Source organism: Centroberyx gerrardi, chromosome 10 (assembly GCF_048128805.1).
Source record: "Centroberyx gerrardi isolate f3 chromosome 10, fCenGer3.hap1.cur.20231027, whole genome shotgun sequence".
In the NCBI taxonomy this organism is placed as follows: domain Eukaryota; kingdom Metazoa; phylum Chordata; class Actinopteri; order Beryciformes; family Berycidae; genus Centroberyx; species Centroberyx gerrardi.
In genome coordinates this window covers 27,870,471-27,886,246 of record NC_136006.1, presented here as the reverse complement: position 1 = coordinate 27,886,246, position 15,776 = coordinate 27,870,471, and the positions used below count along the sequence as shown (strand labels likewise).

The 15,776-nt window shown below is 44.4% G+C and overlaps 1 protein-coding gene across 3 annotated transcripts in view; it reads left to right on the top strand.

Annotated features, from left to right (window-relative positions):
* myo1b (myosin IB) overlaps positions 1-15,776 on the top strand; it is a 67,857-nt gene that overhangs the window by 3,564 nt on the left and 48,517 nt on the right. For all 3 annotated transcript variants that reach the window (XM_078285945.1, XM_071906618.2, XM_078285946.1), the window contains exons 2-3: positions 6,277-6,423; positions 9,633-9,748. In XM_078285945.1, coding sequence (XP_078142071.1) covers positions 6,298-6,423; positions 9,633-9,748 — 242 coding nt within the window. In that variant the 5' untranslated portion in view covers positions 6,277-6,297. The remainder of the gene's footprint in view (positions 1-6,276; positions 6,424-9,632; positions 9,749-15,776) is intronic.

The following is a 15,776-nucleotide window of genomic DNA, read 5'->3' as shown; positions in this document are numbered from 1 at the left end:
GTTGGTAAACATGATAAACGTGATTCCTGATGCTAGGTTCATGTTTTGAAGCCAGACCTGTACTGTACATGACCACCACATGTACTGTTTTCTGGCCTACTTTGGCTTGCCGTCTATTCCTGCGGGGCGGGCTGGAAGGCGTTTTCTCCAACGACATGTTTTTTATGAATGTCTGAAGCCGACTGTAAAACAAAGGTTATTGCTGGCACGGCTCCTCGGCTTGGACAAGGAATGTCAGAGAGCAGTTAGTCGTGAAGATGGTCGGGGCAGCCTTCATAACTCTTTCTCCTCAAGTGGCTGTAAATACTGACATGAATCCTAAAACCAACAGTGGTTCAGTGTGTTGATTAAGTGTCCCTCTGCACTGTCCTAACTCCACGTAATGTGACTCATGGCCTCTTCTGAAGGACAGATGTTCTTTTGGACACATGGGTTTTCAGGTTTTGTAAGCCGCACTGCGCTTGTGTAACAGTAATTAGAGTAATAATTGAGAGGACTGAGTTTATGGAAGTTCCAGATGGGGTTTGTCTTGTGTGTCAGAGGACAGTGGCCTGGTATGAGAAGCTTCTGTGTTTCGCAAAAAATATCTATGAGGCATCACTTTGTTATTTCCTTGTATTTCACAACGGAAAACGGTCTATGGGTTGCAGAATGCTGGCGTTCTAGTTGTCATTCTAGCTTACCATCACAATGTATGAAACTACCACCCATTAGCCCAAAGCCCAGTTCAACACTATAGTTTCCCTGTGCACTAGAGCCATTTTAAGAGGGGTCAGCTCCCCATCATCACACATCAGCAAATTCTGGTCACCAGTGTCAATGATAAACGGTTGGCAGGAAAAGGCAACTTTCCACATCCCTTGCTGAATCGCTCCTAAGGCTGTGGACACACAACAGGACTTTTGTAGGTCCAACAGGCCAATTATAGCCAAGATTTGGCCAGTGCAACTGAATTTCAAGATGGGAGTCCATGCTAGTTTGGGATCCAGTTGGGACCATCAGGATTATCTCAAACATGTTTTGATTTTTACAGCTCAAATCTGTACAAGTTTTGATGTTCTCCTTTAGTGTGAACTGGTCAGCCACTTCTGGATGGTATTGGTTGTGTGTTGTAGTAGTGTTTGTGTTTTCACCAGACTGGGAGGTTATGTGGTGTGAAAACTCGGGTAGAGTGTTATTAAAGTTGTCTTGAAAGTCTATCTACAGTTAATTCCGTGCCAGTAGTGCCACATGCAATATACCTACGCCCCTGCTGCAGCGGTGAGGACTCTGGATTCCAGGTCACTTTCCCAGGCAGCAGCTCGCTCCCCGGCCCTCCAAAGCCCTGTCCCGGCCTGTTCTTTGGCAAAGCCCCATGCCCTGCTGTTGCTCCATTAGGGAGGGCTTTAATCTGCATGATTGCCAACAGGCTGTGATGTTGTGACTCGGCCGCCCGTGACAAGGCCAGCTCCATCTCTGGGGGATTTACAGTCTATTACGCCGCATAATGGAGTCTAATATCATTTGTTTGCGCAGACAGACACCACTGTGTTCTCAAACAGCCACTCCCAAGGTAGAATGACACTTTTCACATCTTATAATACCTCGCACAATATGCATCTATTTTCCCACAGAACTAATGTCATTTTAGACTGTGGGGTTTCATTCTAGCTCGTCATGAAAATGTTGACTCATTCAAAACTCTGAACTGCTTTTTTTTAAAAATTAAAACACAAGCATCCTAATAAACAACAGCTGGTTTATTGGCTCAGCTCTGCCTATTTTCACTACTTGTATGCGCTTGCATGCATGCATGTGTTTGGATGCATGTGTGTGCCTGCACTGTTGTTCGCCTTTGGGTGAGCGAGACAGACTTTTCTCCACACTTAAGATAAGGGTGGAAAAGCACACAAGGCCTCAGTCTAGGACCTGTAAATTATATATATCAGGTTTTTTTCCCTGTAGCTGTGGCTGGGGAATCTGGGTCAGTGTCAAACGCAGGAGGCAAAGCATGTCTCATAATAATATTGTAGGTGACATACTTCATAATCCCAGGTCCAGCCCACTCATCAGTAACACAGACTTTCCATATGACAAAATCTCTCATTCCTTTTCTTGGGGCAGTTTGAGTTTCTATAAATACAGCGCTTTAATCTGCGGGAATTATAGATTAAGATTCTAATTTAGTATTTCATTCTATGACTTAATGTGTATTTGCTATGTATGATCTAAACAGTGATTCAGTAGTGCCCTTCACTTGACATTCAATTATTTAGACAACATAAATCCAGAATGGGGCATTTGACTACAGTTTGGAAACACCAGATTTGTTTTCACTGATTTCCTCAAAATTGAGTTATAGGAGTTGAGCCATGTGAGCGTACAGTATGTGATGCTTACCTTCATATAAAAAGCAAAATGCATCAGGCTGCCAGTAGAGAGTGAAACATGGATAACCTAGTTTCACTCTTTGTCATTTCTGTGTGCAGAGAAGATTTCCCACCAGTGTTCATACCTGATGCCAGAATTTAATTTGGGCAAATGGAGTGAATGTGCAGCATCTTAATTAGTGTGGATGGAACCCTCTTCTCTATTGCAGCCCCACTTTGTGATTTAGGCTGATTTTAAACGGGTGTATTGTTACATAAAAATCATGCAGCTTTAATAGACCATAAAAAGTTTGACAATTGGGGAAAGACAACAAAAAGCCTGGCTTTTCTTCCTCCTCATGTTCTATTTTGGAATGTGAAAAAGATGCAACATCAGGATGGGTCATGCACAACAAAATCACTCTTTAGTATTTACTTCTCCACTATGCTGATCTCCCTACCAGTCAGCAGTCGGGATAATCCCGTATGAGTTTAATCAAGGTTGTCAGGTTTCTCTCTCTCTCTCTCTCTCTCTCTCTCTCTCTCTCTCTCTCTCTCTCTCTCTCTCTCTCTCTCTCTCTCTCTCTCTCTCTCTCTCTCTCTCTCTCTCTCTCTCTCTCTCTCTCTCTCTCTCTCTCTCTCTCTCTCTCTCTCTCTCTCCTCCCCCCTCTCTTTTGATTCAGTACAGCAGTGGGGAAGCTCAAGCAGGCAGCCACTCTTATTAATGGGATTGTGTCACTGGCTGCCTGGAAGCAAGCTCCAAATCTGGGGTAGTGGGTTATCAGCGGAGGAGCTGTGGGCATCCAGGCAGCAGGCAGACGCAATATGTTGCTACTCAAATACTCAGGCGACACGGACACATATGTTCTCCCCCAGGTCAACGAAAGGCTTCAGCACATTTTTTTTCTAAATTAATTAATGCATTTTTTTCCCCTTGGTGCTCTGAGGAGGAGTAGGTGCCACACAGCTGATGCTCTTACAACCACTGTTTGTTCAATGCCAGAGACCAGACTCAGCATTTTCACAATCGCGTCCCACAGACGACCAGTATAGTATCGATCAATTCCGCAATAAATATGTAATCAAACCGCCTCACAGCCGCCGCTGTCAAATATCCGTTGGTAGTGATTAGTCCGCCAGGAGTAAACGCCTACAGTAGTCAGTAGCTTCCAGTCCATCACAGCTGGAGGGTGTCTCTAAGCCCTAGCCAGGTGCAAGCAGGACATTTTCTGTCATCCAGCTTCCTGTTCTAAATTCACTGGTGGATTACTGTTTCCTTCCTCAATTAGTGAGAGAGGGAGAAGGTCCACCTGGCTTGAACCCAGAGGATATTGGTGCCATTTTGTCTCCCTGTATTTCCCTGCTACTGTGAACAGGTAGACTAATTAATTAGTTTTATTAAGCTTTTCTATCTATCTATCTATCTATCTATCTATCTATCTATCTATCTATCTATCTATCTATCTATCTATCTATCTATCTATCTATCTATCTATCTATCTATCTATCTATCTATCTATCTATCTATCTATCTATCTATCTCTTATTCTGACTGTCTGGTTTGTTGCAACCTTGTAAAGTGTGCTGGTAATTGTTCTCTAAATGATCATCAACATCACTGTTTTGTGGGGATACATTTTGAGGAATCTAGTCTAGACCCCTGTCTTGTTAAGGTATCTGCAGATGGATGAATGGTGTATGGGGATTGTGCTGCACTTAAAATTGGAAAAGTCTTTGCAACATTTTATCCCCATCTGTTTTGGCCTACCTTTTTAAAGGTTTTGTGTTCACGCTGAGTGCGAGAATGAGTGGTTTTGGAACCTGAGTCTTGCCTCCTACCAAGAGCCGGGCGACTTTTTTATGGGCTCATAACACTGTGCCCTGCAGGAGAACAGAAGCCAGGGAAAAAGTGAAGTGGAGGTCTACCCAGGGAGTCCATTTTTTGACAGAACTCACGCTGTTGCTATGCCACTGCTAAAACTAAACCTTGGAGTTGGTTTCCTAACTTACAAGGAGTTATATCTTGGAAACAAAGTGGGGGTTTTCCCTAGCTAAAATGCTGGAGCCTCTCTTCCTCCTGTTCTTTTATAGAGAGCTTTCACTATGAATTAAACCCCTCTCATCGCCTGGAGACTCCAAGCTCCCATCTTGGAGATGCAACTGCCTGACTGCGCCAACAGGGCCTTGTAAAAAAATAAGGCTTTGAGCAAGCCTATTAGTGAGGGGCCATGTAAGACAAACACTCCTCTTTATCTATCTTTATGTATGGCTGTAAATGATTTATCTCTGCTTCAAAGGCATATTTCAGCTGTTTCTCCTAGATGTGTAGTAATGGAGATTAGGCTGGCTACCGACATCAGTGGCTTGAATAGTGGAATATTAACCGCTCGTGTGCGTTGGACAGTAGCGTGTGATATGTGATCTAATACTAGTTGTTTGGTTGTTCAACTTTAGCTCCATGCATAGATTCAAATATAGGTTGCTCAGATTACATTTTTGTTCTAACTAGTTGCATAACGCATTGGTTTTTCTATTCTTGTAATCCGTTATTAGTTACTTTTTAAATTATAATGTCGTAAGTAATTACTTTTAAAAGTAACTTCACCCGACAGTGGCCAGGACCTCTACTCAATGGAAGTCAGGGATGGATGGCCATAACAAGGACTAGATGTTCACCCAGCATCTTTCTCTGGTCCAGCAGTGGCTTGCAATCATGTCCATGGCCATGCCTTATTCACAAACACACTCCTGATAAAACAAGCTCTAGTCCTGACCCAACCCCCCCACCCCACCACCGTATCCACCCTTCACTTCAGATCGCATGCTACCCGCTAATCCAGTTGTTTAATCCCTGCACATTAACTTGCCACGTCCAGGTCTGCACTATCTGACCTCTCAAATGGCTGTCTGAGACTAATTTATAGAGAAAACGTATGCTTTTTTTTTTTTTTTTGTGCGATGTTTCTCAGCTGGTGCTGGGCGAGCATCAGATGTTGATAATTTTGGGGTTTCTTGCAGTCTGCACTAACTGGTTTATTCATTCAAAAGCATATCCAAAACATCAGGAAGTGCATTATAAATATGTAGCCTTGCTCTATTTTCCTTCCATGCCAGTGGCTGTTTCTGCTGATCTAAAAGAGGGAGGTCTGTGCAGAGAGAGGGCAGTGAACAAAAGATGAGTGCACGGCCTCACCCTGTGGCCCCTCTGTCACAACAGCAGACATGGGGTTTGTGGTACAGCAAAGCCCGGTATCAAGGCCCTGAATGTGCTCTAGGCCCCTCTTTTATCTCCGGCCCTATAGCTCCGGGATTACTGTCCCAAAGGAGACGGGGGGCAACACTGGACAGAAAACTGCCACCCCCAGCAGTGTCTTTGTCTGGGCACCCTCCAGCCCAGACCCTTTACCGTCCCTAAATATCACACTGCTGCAGCAAGCAAGTGGGAAAGAAAACTCTGAGGCCGTTTACTGTTTTTTGGGGTGTTTCTTCGGTTTCCGCAGGGTTCGGATACAATAGTGAACCCCAGCCGAGCGGACGCCCAGAGGTCAAGGGCAAAGTTCCACGGTTATGTATTCCCGAGGGGACGCTCTCAGGTCCACAGTGTGCCGCAGTAGAACGAGGCCCAATAGCCAATTAAATGGTCCCGCTCGTCCCGTGGAGTCAAACCCCTGCTGAACAAACATGTCCTCCCCGGAGTTTATTTGCGTTGGCTAAGTTTAGCACTGTTTGTTGTTGGCTGATCAGAGAGCGCCTCTGGAGACTTCACTAGAGACTTCACAAGTAATAACTGACACAAATGCAAAATAATGGCCACTTGAATGTATTGAAACTGATTGAGAAGCTGAAAACAAGGTAGTCTCTCTCCCTCTGAGGAATGTATGTTTCATGTCTTTTTTTTTTTTTTTTTCTTTGCCGTTTTTCTTTGCAGGGGGGCACACCAGCAGCCAAGATGGAGGTGAAGACGTCACTTCTAGACAACATGATCGGGGTGGGCGACATGGTCCTCCTAGAGCCCCTGAGCGAAGACTCGTTCCTGGAGAACCTGAGGAACCGCTTCGACCACAACGAGATCTACGTAAGTCTGCGCAGTTTGTAACTGAGCACATTTTGTTGTCCTTCACCCTTCTGTGTTTACCACTACTTCCTAAGAGGGATATGGAAACACTTCCCTGAGGAAACATGCGGATACTTTTCATAACTCCATTGTTTCTCCACTCACTCTGAATCATTTTAGCCCTGGCCTCAGAAAACAGTGGCACAGATACAGAGACCACAGTAGCCAACCAATCAATAAATCACATCACAGAGGAATGTAGATGATGCCTTTTTTTTAAATGAGGCAGAAATCCAGAGCTCAGGGACAAGGAGATCCACTGGGCCTTGCTGGCTGTGCTGTTTATCTGCAGAAGTAGGGTGTTGGGAGGCTAGCGAACTGTCATCCCCGGATCAGAGCATTGGTTATGGGCATTGTGCTCCGGCGCTCCATGATCCTTCCACTCTGCAGGTCGGCCGCTCCAGACGTCAGCCGAGATGATTACAGCTCTGCTCTGGTTGCCGTTGGCTGACGAAGGCCTGGGGCCCAGGGAATGATGTCACCTCGTGGAGCGCCGGTTGGCTCAGCGGCGCGCTCGATATTATATTGAGCCGTAGCCCACTTCCTGCTGAGGAATGGGAATGGTGTGGTGTTTTGACATTTCAGATGCCCTCAATTTTCTCTGTCCTGAAGTATAAGCTCAGAACTCTTTTGTTTCCAGTGTGGCGCTGACGCGTCTTTCATGGAGTTAGGTTCAGGATACATGCGTAGCAATGCATTTTAAACAGTTATTTATGTCTAATACAAGCTTGTCCAAGGGATTTGTTTCCATTACACTGTTTTAGCAAATTTTGTACAAGCATTCTTCTACTGTAATGGCTGCGTGTGAGGTGGAAGTAGAAAGTGACGTCTTCATGGAAAGGTAAATCACATGGTTCTGCTTAGTCTATAATGGGAGCGTTTGGGTGGCATGAGCTGCACCTCAAATTGGTGACCAGTCAAAGCATTGAAGCCTACACTTATCCACTAAATCTGTGGTGTACATCCTTGCATGTAACAGTATGTTTCCCTTATGAGGCGTCATTCCTTAGAAATCCCCCCCAGTGTATCATATGACCGGGGGAACGCAGCAGAAGACACATGGCTTTGTGTTCCAGAGGGACAGAGTATCGTGTGTCGGATAACTCCTTGGCAATTCAAAGGGAATCAAAATTTCCCTGTTAACTGTTACGCCACTCCCCATGTCTGACTTCACTGATTTTGCTGAGCAAGCAATATGAGAGAAAATGTTTCTCATGAGTTCACCGATTCTCAATCTCCTGAGGGCCTTGGCATTTGAGGCAGAGTTGTGCAATGAGGAAGTCCGTGTTTATATTTTTCTTTGCAGCTAGTACAATTACAAACTGCTGCACGGAGATTGGTCCCCCCCCCCTCTGTAATTTGCCTATCACTCTTTCCCACTTAGAGGTGGAACTAACACAGATGGTCTTGCACTTTCACAGTTAACGGTATCCGAGTCCTGGCAGTCTGTCTGTCTTGTTCACAACTTGGCTGTCTTAAATTGATGAGCGAAATATCACCACCTGTGTTTTTCACATAGTGGCTCAAGCCTCCATTCCCACCCATCATTCGATACCAATTGTAAAGCTACCTGGAAAGCCCCTTCGCTGTCCTTCCTGTTTCATGGCTGTGGTGATGTTTGCACTGACAACACCCTTATCTTCCACCCAGCTGAGAACCTTTATTGTACGCTCCAGTGGCCCTATTGGTAACCACTCTTGAAGGTATTCAGGGAGAGTATTCATGAAGTAATTATGGGGGCCATGGGGAGGTGTGAGTGTTTATTCTCTGTGACCTGCAGAGGCTGGAAAGAGTTTATTTTTCGGGGGGACTTTAATGGCTTTTTGCATACTCATATCTGCTCGGAGTCAGGAGGGACCCTCGTCGACCCCTTGTTTGTTTACATTGCACACGCTCTTTCCCTTTTTGTCCCCATCCCCAGCACCTCAAAAGGCCCCGTCCTGCCTCCTGTGTACTTTTGAACAATAGGCCGTGGGAGGTGGCGGCGTTGCCATGGGGAAGGCCAGGCTCTACTCTTGTCAGAGTGGATTATGCAACAGCCATTACCACAGAAAGCGAGGGAGAGGTTCAGATTGATGGCTGAAAGTGCTATCTGGGCTCTGTTTGGAGCGTGGGAGGAGGAGCATGATGTTTGGTTACATTTGCTTTCAGAAATAACTGATGAGTGTAATCCTTTGCTGCAATCAGAACATTATAGTGTTTTGGTCTTATGTATGAAGAAAAACATGTAAAACAATGCTTTACATGATATATGGGTTTGCATATACATCCAGTTGCCAATATTGGCCTGTAAAAAATGGATATTGGCCAGTCACTGCAGTCCACCTCTGATATGATGGATATGATGCAGTTTGTCTGACTTACATATTTGTTGTAGAATTGATCAGTACTACATTGGTTGTCTATGGGAAGCCCTGAGCTTGAATTGATTCTAATGCAACCGAGTCTAAACAAGAATGCATGAATATGTTTTTAATTTTTATCATCCTGGATTTTAATAGAGAATTTTAGTGTCTCATCGTCTAAATGCTGTTTCAGAGGTTTTTTCCATCCTGACAAGAACAACATTCTGGGGGAAACACTAAATACTTTATTTATTTATTTTTGGCATGAAAATGGTCAAAGTTAAAGATATTGAATATTCAATCCAAAAATATTGGTATTGCCTTCAAAAAATATTGGTATTGCCTTCAAAAAATCATATTGGTCGCATCATCGACATCGGCATCGTGAATACACACGCAGCATGAGTGCACACACACACACACACACACACACACACACACACACACACACCAAAAAACGATTAAAATAGATCCTCCTATGACACCTTTACCTCCACTGCTCATTTGCATTCGTCATTGTCTGTCTGCTGCCGGGTCCAAGCATTCCACAGGCTTTTCCTTTTGTTTTTGCATGTCTTCATTCTCACTTCAGGCGTTGCAGGCCTGAACAATGCATCAGGAATTCCCAGCTGGGAAAAGCTGAGGGAAGCAGAATTCCTCTCACCTCAGGTTACAATCGGCTCCCAAATGGACAGAGGGGGAGGGAGGGTTGTCGAAGCCATTGCTGTTCTCTGTTAAGTGTGTGTGTAATATTATGAAAATGCCACGTGGATTCACACTGATTGCTCATTGTTTCTCTCTTTCGCCCCCACTCTCTCCCTCCAGACATACATTGGCAGTGTGGTGATCTCCATGAACCCCTACAGGTCCCTGCCCATCTACACGCCAGACAAGGTGGAGGAGTATCGCAACAGGAACTTCTATGAGCTCAGTCCACACATGTGAGTCCGTAACCCGGGTCCACTCTAAAACCTCCTTGTCTTTATTGAAACGGCCTTTATTTCCTCCCTCCCTCTCACTCAAACACACTCCTCCACAGGACTAATATTTTATCCTGTGCCGATCTGTCTGTAATTTGTAAAGTAAAAATTCCAGTGCAAATTACTTGCCGTGTTTCGGTGAAGACGGAATTCCCCTAATAATTCTAATCCTGTGCAAATCAAACTCCTGTCATTTCAGCCATAATTTGATTTTGGCATGCAATATCTTTTTCTCCTTCTTCTTCCAGATGCACAATTTCTATCCTCCTCCTGTCACGAAAAATGGATCTTAATGGATCTTTCATTATCCTGTGGGAATGCATTTCAGGAAATGCAGAGGCTGGGAGGGTGATTCATTAATTACATGAGTTTATCACATACCGATAGGCCTGTGTGAATTGGACTTTTGTTGCTCAAGTACCTTGGTGGGACAGTGAGCTTTTGAACTCGGCTCTGTACATGTGAAGTTGTTTTTTTTTGTCGCTGTTGAGATCAAGTGACAAAAGCACTTCCCAGGGTTTTTTTCAAGGCCACATGTTAATCTGAATGTTATGAGCAGGGATCGTCAAGTCTGAGTGTTGGTTTAAAATTTTAAACCTCTGTCTGACGCAGCGCACATTTCTGATAAAGGATTAGCACCTTGGATACAGTGACTAATGGGCTGGAGGGAGGCAGGGAGAGAGAGTGACACTGGTTTTTGTATGGAGAGTCAGCCTGGTGGTTTTACTGGTCACTCAGAGCGCCGAGCCATCTGTCTGTCTAACGCCGAGCCAGCGCTGCTGTCCGGCTGCCAGGCTAAAACAAAGCCCGGCACTCGTCAATTAGCCTACTGTGTCTCTAGGCTGCAGCAGAAACCTCTCTCAATGAAAGAGAGAGAGTCCCTGTCTCAATGCTGACATACTCCCCGCGGACAAAAGCGAGGGCCTGGCTTTACTTTACAGCCAACTACACAGGAGTGACCACTTGACATTGTTTCAGGCTATCTCCGTTTTTATGACTCAACACTAGTAGGGACTCGGCAGAACAACAGGAGAACGTATAACATGGCAAAGGTGTCCAGTTGTCTGTCTGTCGGGAAATAAAAGTTTCTTACTCTCGCCAGATCCCTTATGCTGGTCTGTATATTATCTCTCCATTAGCTCAGTCATCACCAGCCCCTCCCCCACCACATAAACCCAATGTTTTAAAATGGACTGAGTGAAGGGATGTCAGGCTCTCTCTCTCGTTCTTAACTCTCAAGCCATGTGTAGGATTGAGTTTTGGCACTGAACCAGATCAGCCACTTGGACCATGATGGCCCAGAGTCAGAGCCTCCGTAGCAGGAGAGGTTGACATTCAAGGGTCTACGCTGCAAAAAAAAATATCCATCTTAACAAGTTGTTTAAGATGTTTTCACAACTACTTGGTTCAGAGCTGATATTTTAAACTCTGGAGCGAGTTCCCCGTTAGTCGGGTTTGTTTGGCTGTATGAGAACACAGCAGTCGGGCCGAGACTTTGTTGAGATGGAGGTTTCTCGGTACACTTCCAAGCAAACCCTGCAGGGCTCAGTTTGTAGTGAGTACGTGATCCGACCCAAATGAATGACTGCAAGTGCAATGATCCACAAACGCAGCTGACGCTCCGTGTTTGTTTACCCTGGAATAAAGTCCTTTCCCCTACCAAGCTTCTGAAATAAAGGAAATGACTGCTCCCACATGGCTTTGGTTGATAATTGATGGTTCACTTGAAATTTTGTTGTGTGAGACGTAACCACACCAATGTGCAAATGCAACAAAGTAACAACACGTCCCCTGATTTGGAGCAAAGCAAATAGACTATAGGTTGGAGAATGCCCTTAGTTTAGTATTGGGTCTTAAAGAAACAAGAAGTCAGTTTGCATTGGAAATTGTCCCAGTCCATGGTCAGATTTTTTCACTTGTTTTAAGAAAAATAAGATTTTACGGCTCAATACTAGACGAAATGACTTGTTAAGAGGGATATCTTTTCCAGTGTAGAATGATGAGCCTCACAGCGTGTAACAGTCTAGAGGCCAGAGACGCGTTCCGCTGACCTCTTCATGCCCCGCACAAATGCTGGTCAAGTAGCAGTTAAGCTGCTAACTAAGGGATAGCCCATGACAAGCAAATGACAAACATAATGCTTGCTTGTCATTTGTCTAGGGACAGTTGCAGTACTAAACTGGATTCCTGTTTCAGGTAATGAGGTTTTGTGCGATTAGTATAAGACCCTATTGCTCGACAACTCTTTGGCGTCTATGTCTGATCCTTTTCAACCAATCTGGCTGCAGTTAAGTTGAAACTCAGGACCATGTCTAAGCCATCCTTGAATCCTCCGAGCCAGGTTGAAGGATTCATGTTAAACCAGAGCAGCTAAGATGTTTCAGCTTTGACCCGGGGTGAGAGGCAAGGGGCGATGTGAGTGGGGACGGATGCAGATGGCATTTCCTTTGCCCCAATCCCATCATGAAATATATCCCCTGTACAATTTAGGGCTAAAACAACAATTTGTCTCCCCACCACCCCCTTTTTAAAGTTGAACCAACTGTGAAATGGGTGTAGGGCATAAACAACCTTAAAAATGTCTGTCCAAACCAGAAGTATCACGAAATGGATAAACCAGGAACCATGACTCAGGAATGAAGCTTGGGACGTCCCTCTCCGATCCAGCTCTGCTCCAAGCCACCTCATTTCTGCAGCTCTGGTGACGGATCACTTGGTTGCATTGGCAAACAGATATGTTTCACCTGTTGTCGAAGAGACATAGATCCTGTAAACAAGACTGTTAAAGTCTTTGCCAGTGGCCTTTAAGCAAAGCAGATTAAGCCTTGTTTAATTGGACTGGCTCTTGCAGTGGGCCTGAAGTGCCAGTCAAGGCCAGATTGTTTCAAAACGCTCCATAAATTGATCTTAATCCTCCTGTCAGGCCATCTGGACCGGCTTTGTGGCTTTACATTGATCAGCCCCATGTAACACAAAACCCCTCTTCCAGTCAAACACGTCAGCGCTGTCATCCTCATCTCCATCTCATATTGCTGATGTGCAATAGACAAGAAAGCTGTAGATTCACCTCAATTCACTGTTTCCCTCCCGTACCTTAATAGTGATTGCTTGGTTGTGGGGAGTGGGTAGTGGGCTTGCTTTCATGTTTTTTTTCTTTTTTTCTTTTGTTTTTTTCAGGAATTAAACATTTTTCTTCATGCAGCCCCATACTTGGGTAGCTGCTGGTAAACACAAGCCAAAATCTTGTTATTAATAACATATGCCATTTGGTGGATACTTTAATCCAAAGCGCCAACAAATAACATGAGTACATATATTTTTACCATGGCTGTCCCCAGTGGAAACTGAAACTAATTATGTCTGGGTTGGTGCCATGCTCTATCCATGTTGACACAGACAGGACCACATTATATCATCAGATGATCTGATTTGTCTTCCTAAGAATGTATATGAAAGTTTAATAATTCATGCATTCCAGGAACTAAATGTTCCACGGGCTAATGTTTTAATAAGTACTCGGCCATACCTCGAGCCAGCTGGAAATGCATATTTGTGGCTTGGAAACACATTTGGATGGAGCCATTTGAATGAATTTGACTTGACTGGTATTCAAAGCAGAACAGCAAGTAAGCAGCACTGCAGGTGATGTAATTGCCTGTTTTGTTTCAGCCATGAACACAGAAGCAAATTGACTTTGCTAACTTTCCACTAGAAAGCAGAGCGACCTATTGTTATTGCGGGAATTGCTTTTCTTTCTCCCTTTATTTTGCCCAGTATTTCGGCCCTGCACCGGTACTTTTTCTCTATTTCAGCACATGTTGGGGCCCCTTGCTACTTGGCGACAAGGATTACAACTAGTGTGCCCATAGGGGGCGCTAAAATAATGTCTCAATCAATCGAACAGTGTGTCAGTTATGTGGGTTTGACTTTAACATGCCACTTGGTACATATGTGCATCTCCTCATGGTTAAAGCAATTTGTCAAAAAATAGCCCAAATATTAATTCGTAAATACAAATTAGGGTATGAAGTGTTTAATATATTATCAGTTTGGCTCCGACTGGCCTATCACTACCAAACTTGGCACAAGTATCAACATGATGACTTTGCAACGGCCTACCAAGTGTGACACTGATGGCATTAAAAATGAAGAAATTAAAATTTGTTGGTCTTCAGCAAAAATAGAAAAGACGACTTCTTGTATCAATTGACCCTGAGACTTGCAGCTTGGTGTGCGTATATGTGTCCACCAGATACTTATCGTCACATTACGTTAAAGTTTGTGGGCTTTACTTGGTTTTCCAATCTTTGCCCTCTTACAGTGGAAACCAGTGCATTACTGCTCGTTTCATTTGTTTTTGGTTTTACCCCAACAATACTGATTCTTATCACTCAGAAAAGGACCCTTGATTAAGGTTCTGGTTGGAGAACATTGTCCAGAAGTGATTTTTCTCTTACTATTACTACATCAGTTTGGGGAAAAGTCAACATTTCCAGTTCAATAGTCCAGTCAAATTGTTGGAAGGCCTCAGCAGAAGGGGAAGCAGGTATTGGTGCAGCGTGTACAACACGGCAGAGAGAACTGTGTTCAAAGGCTGAAGTCCAGGAGAATTAGCCGCTCCTCCACAGAAAAGTATTTGTTTTACCTCACCAAACTGTGCCTCTGGTTGTTTGGTCTTGTAGTAAAACAACTTGATTAAATGAAAGACAAACATTTTATTAGCTTAGCCAGAGCTCCGCATACACAGCATTGCTGAGCCAGGCACTTGCTAGGCCACTTTTGAACACATGCATGCAAGTTTTGCATGCGACAGAGTTTAAACAAATTTGCACAATTCATTACCTGACAGTGTCGGCTTTGGTTTGACATCATGTGGCAAATTCATATGTAACATCTTCATATGTAACGATTTGATTTGATCTATATTTAACTTTTAGCTTTTACTTCGTCACTGCCTGATTACACACATGAGAGCGGCTTAGTTTGAAGACCAAGGGACCAGGAGGCAATACTGCTGTCTGCTGTTTGGATGAAAATATTTAATAGATGAGTCTAGAACCCACAGTCAATGTGTCTTCATTCAGAAATGACTTCAGACTCCTCCTAATGTTTCCAAACCAGGAGGAGTTCCTGTTTTTTCATGACCCTGCTTTTGCATGGCTGATCCTCAACTGGCTGCGGGGCATTGTGTCCACTGTGACTGGTCAGTGCTGAGGGGGATCAGTGTTGGACTTTAATTAAAGTAACACCAGGGGTCCGGGGGGTCTCCCTCCTCCTGGCTTTGATCCTCATTAGACACTTGAACAGTCTAAAATCAGCAGCTCAGGACAGGTCGCAGCAGACAGGGCCAGAGGATCCAGCCTGGGCCTTTGAGTCTTCCACGGACTTTGGGTGTTGCCAGTATGGAGAAGCCCGTGTTCAGCATTTAGCTGGATCGTCATCTCTCAAATAAACTAACCCTTAAGCTTTAAATGAAGTCTTTTTATACAGTAGAGGTTGGAACAGATGATTTTGTGAGGCCAGGCTCACCACAACTCTTAAAACCTAATGAAGAGGAACTTATTCTTCAGCATTTTATAAAGGCCACATGAATACGGGACTCCTTGTGAGCTTTGGTTAAGGCACTTTCATGCCATTTAGAGCTCGGTCTCTAGCTGCCACAGCTGAGGGCTGTAACAGGGCATTAGCTCTGCAGCCCATGATGACCAGGGTGAGCCTCCATACAGGGAGGTGGCAGGCAGACCACCCCTGGTGAACCCATCACACCTTGAGCTGCTTTATGACTAGCCCTGAAAACGGCACAGGACAAGTTAACTGGAGGAGTTATGAGGTCTGAATGAGGTCTTGTTTTGTTTTTTAGTAGGCCTAAGGGGAGATCTAAGGTCATGTATATTATTTACAAGACTCTCAGTATATGAAATTCTGAATCAACCATGGATTTGATAGCTTGTGTAGTTGGGGCAGGATTCTTATTGCCCCAGTTTCAGTT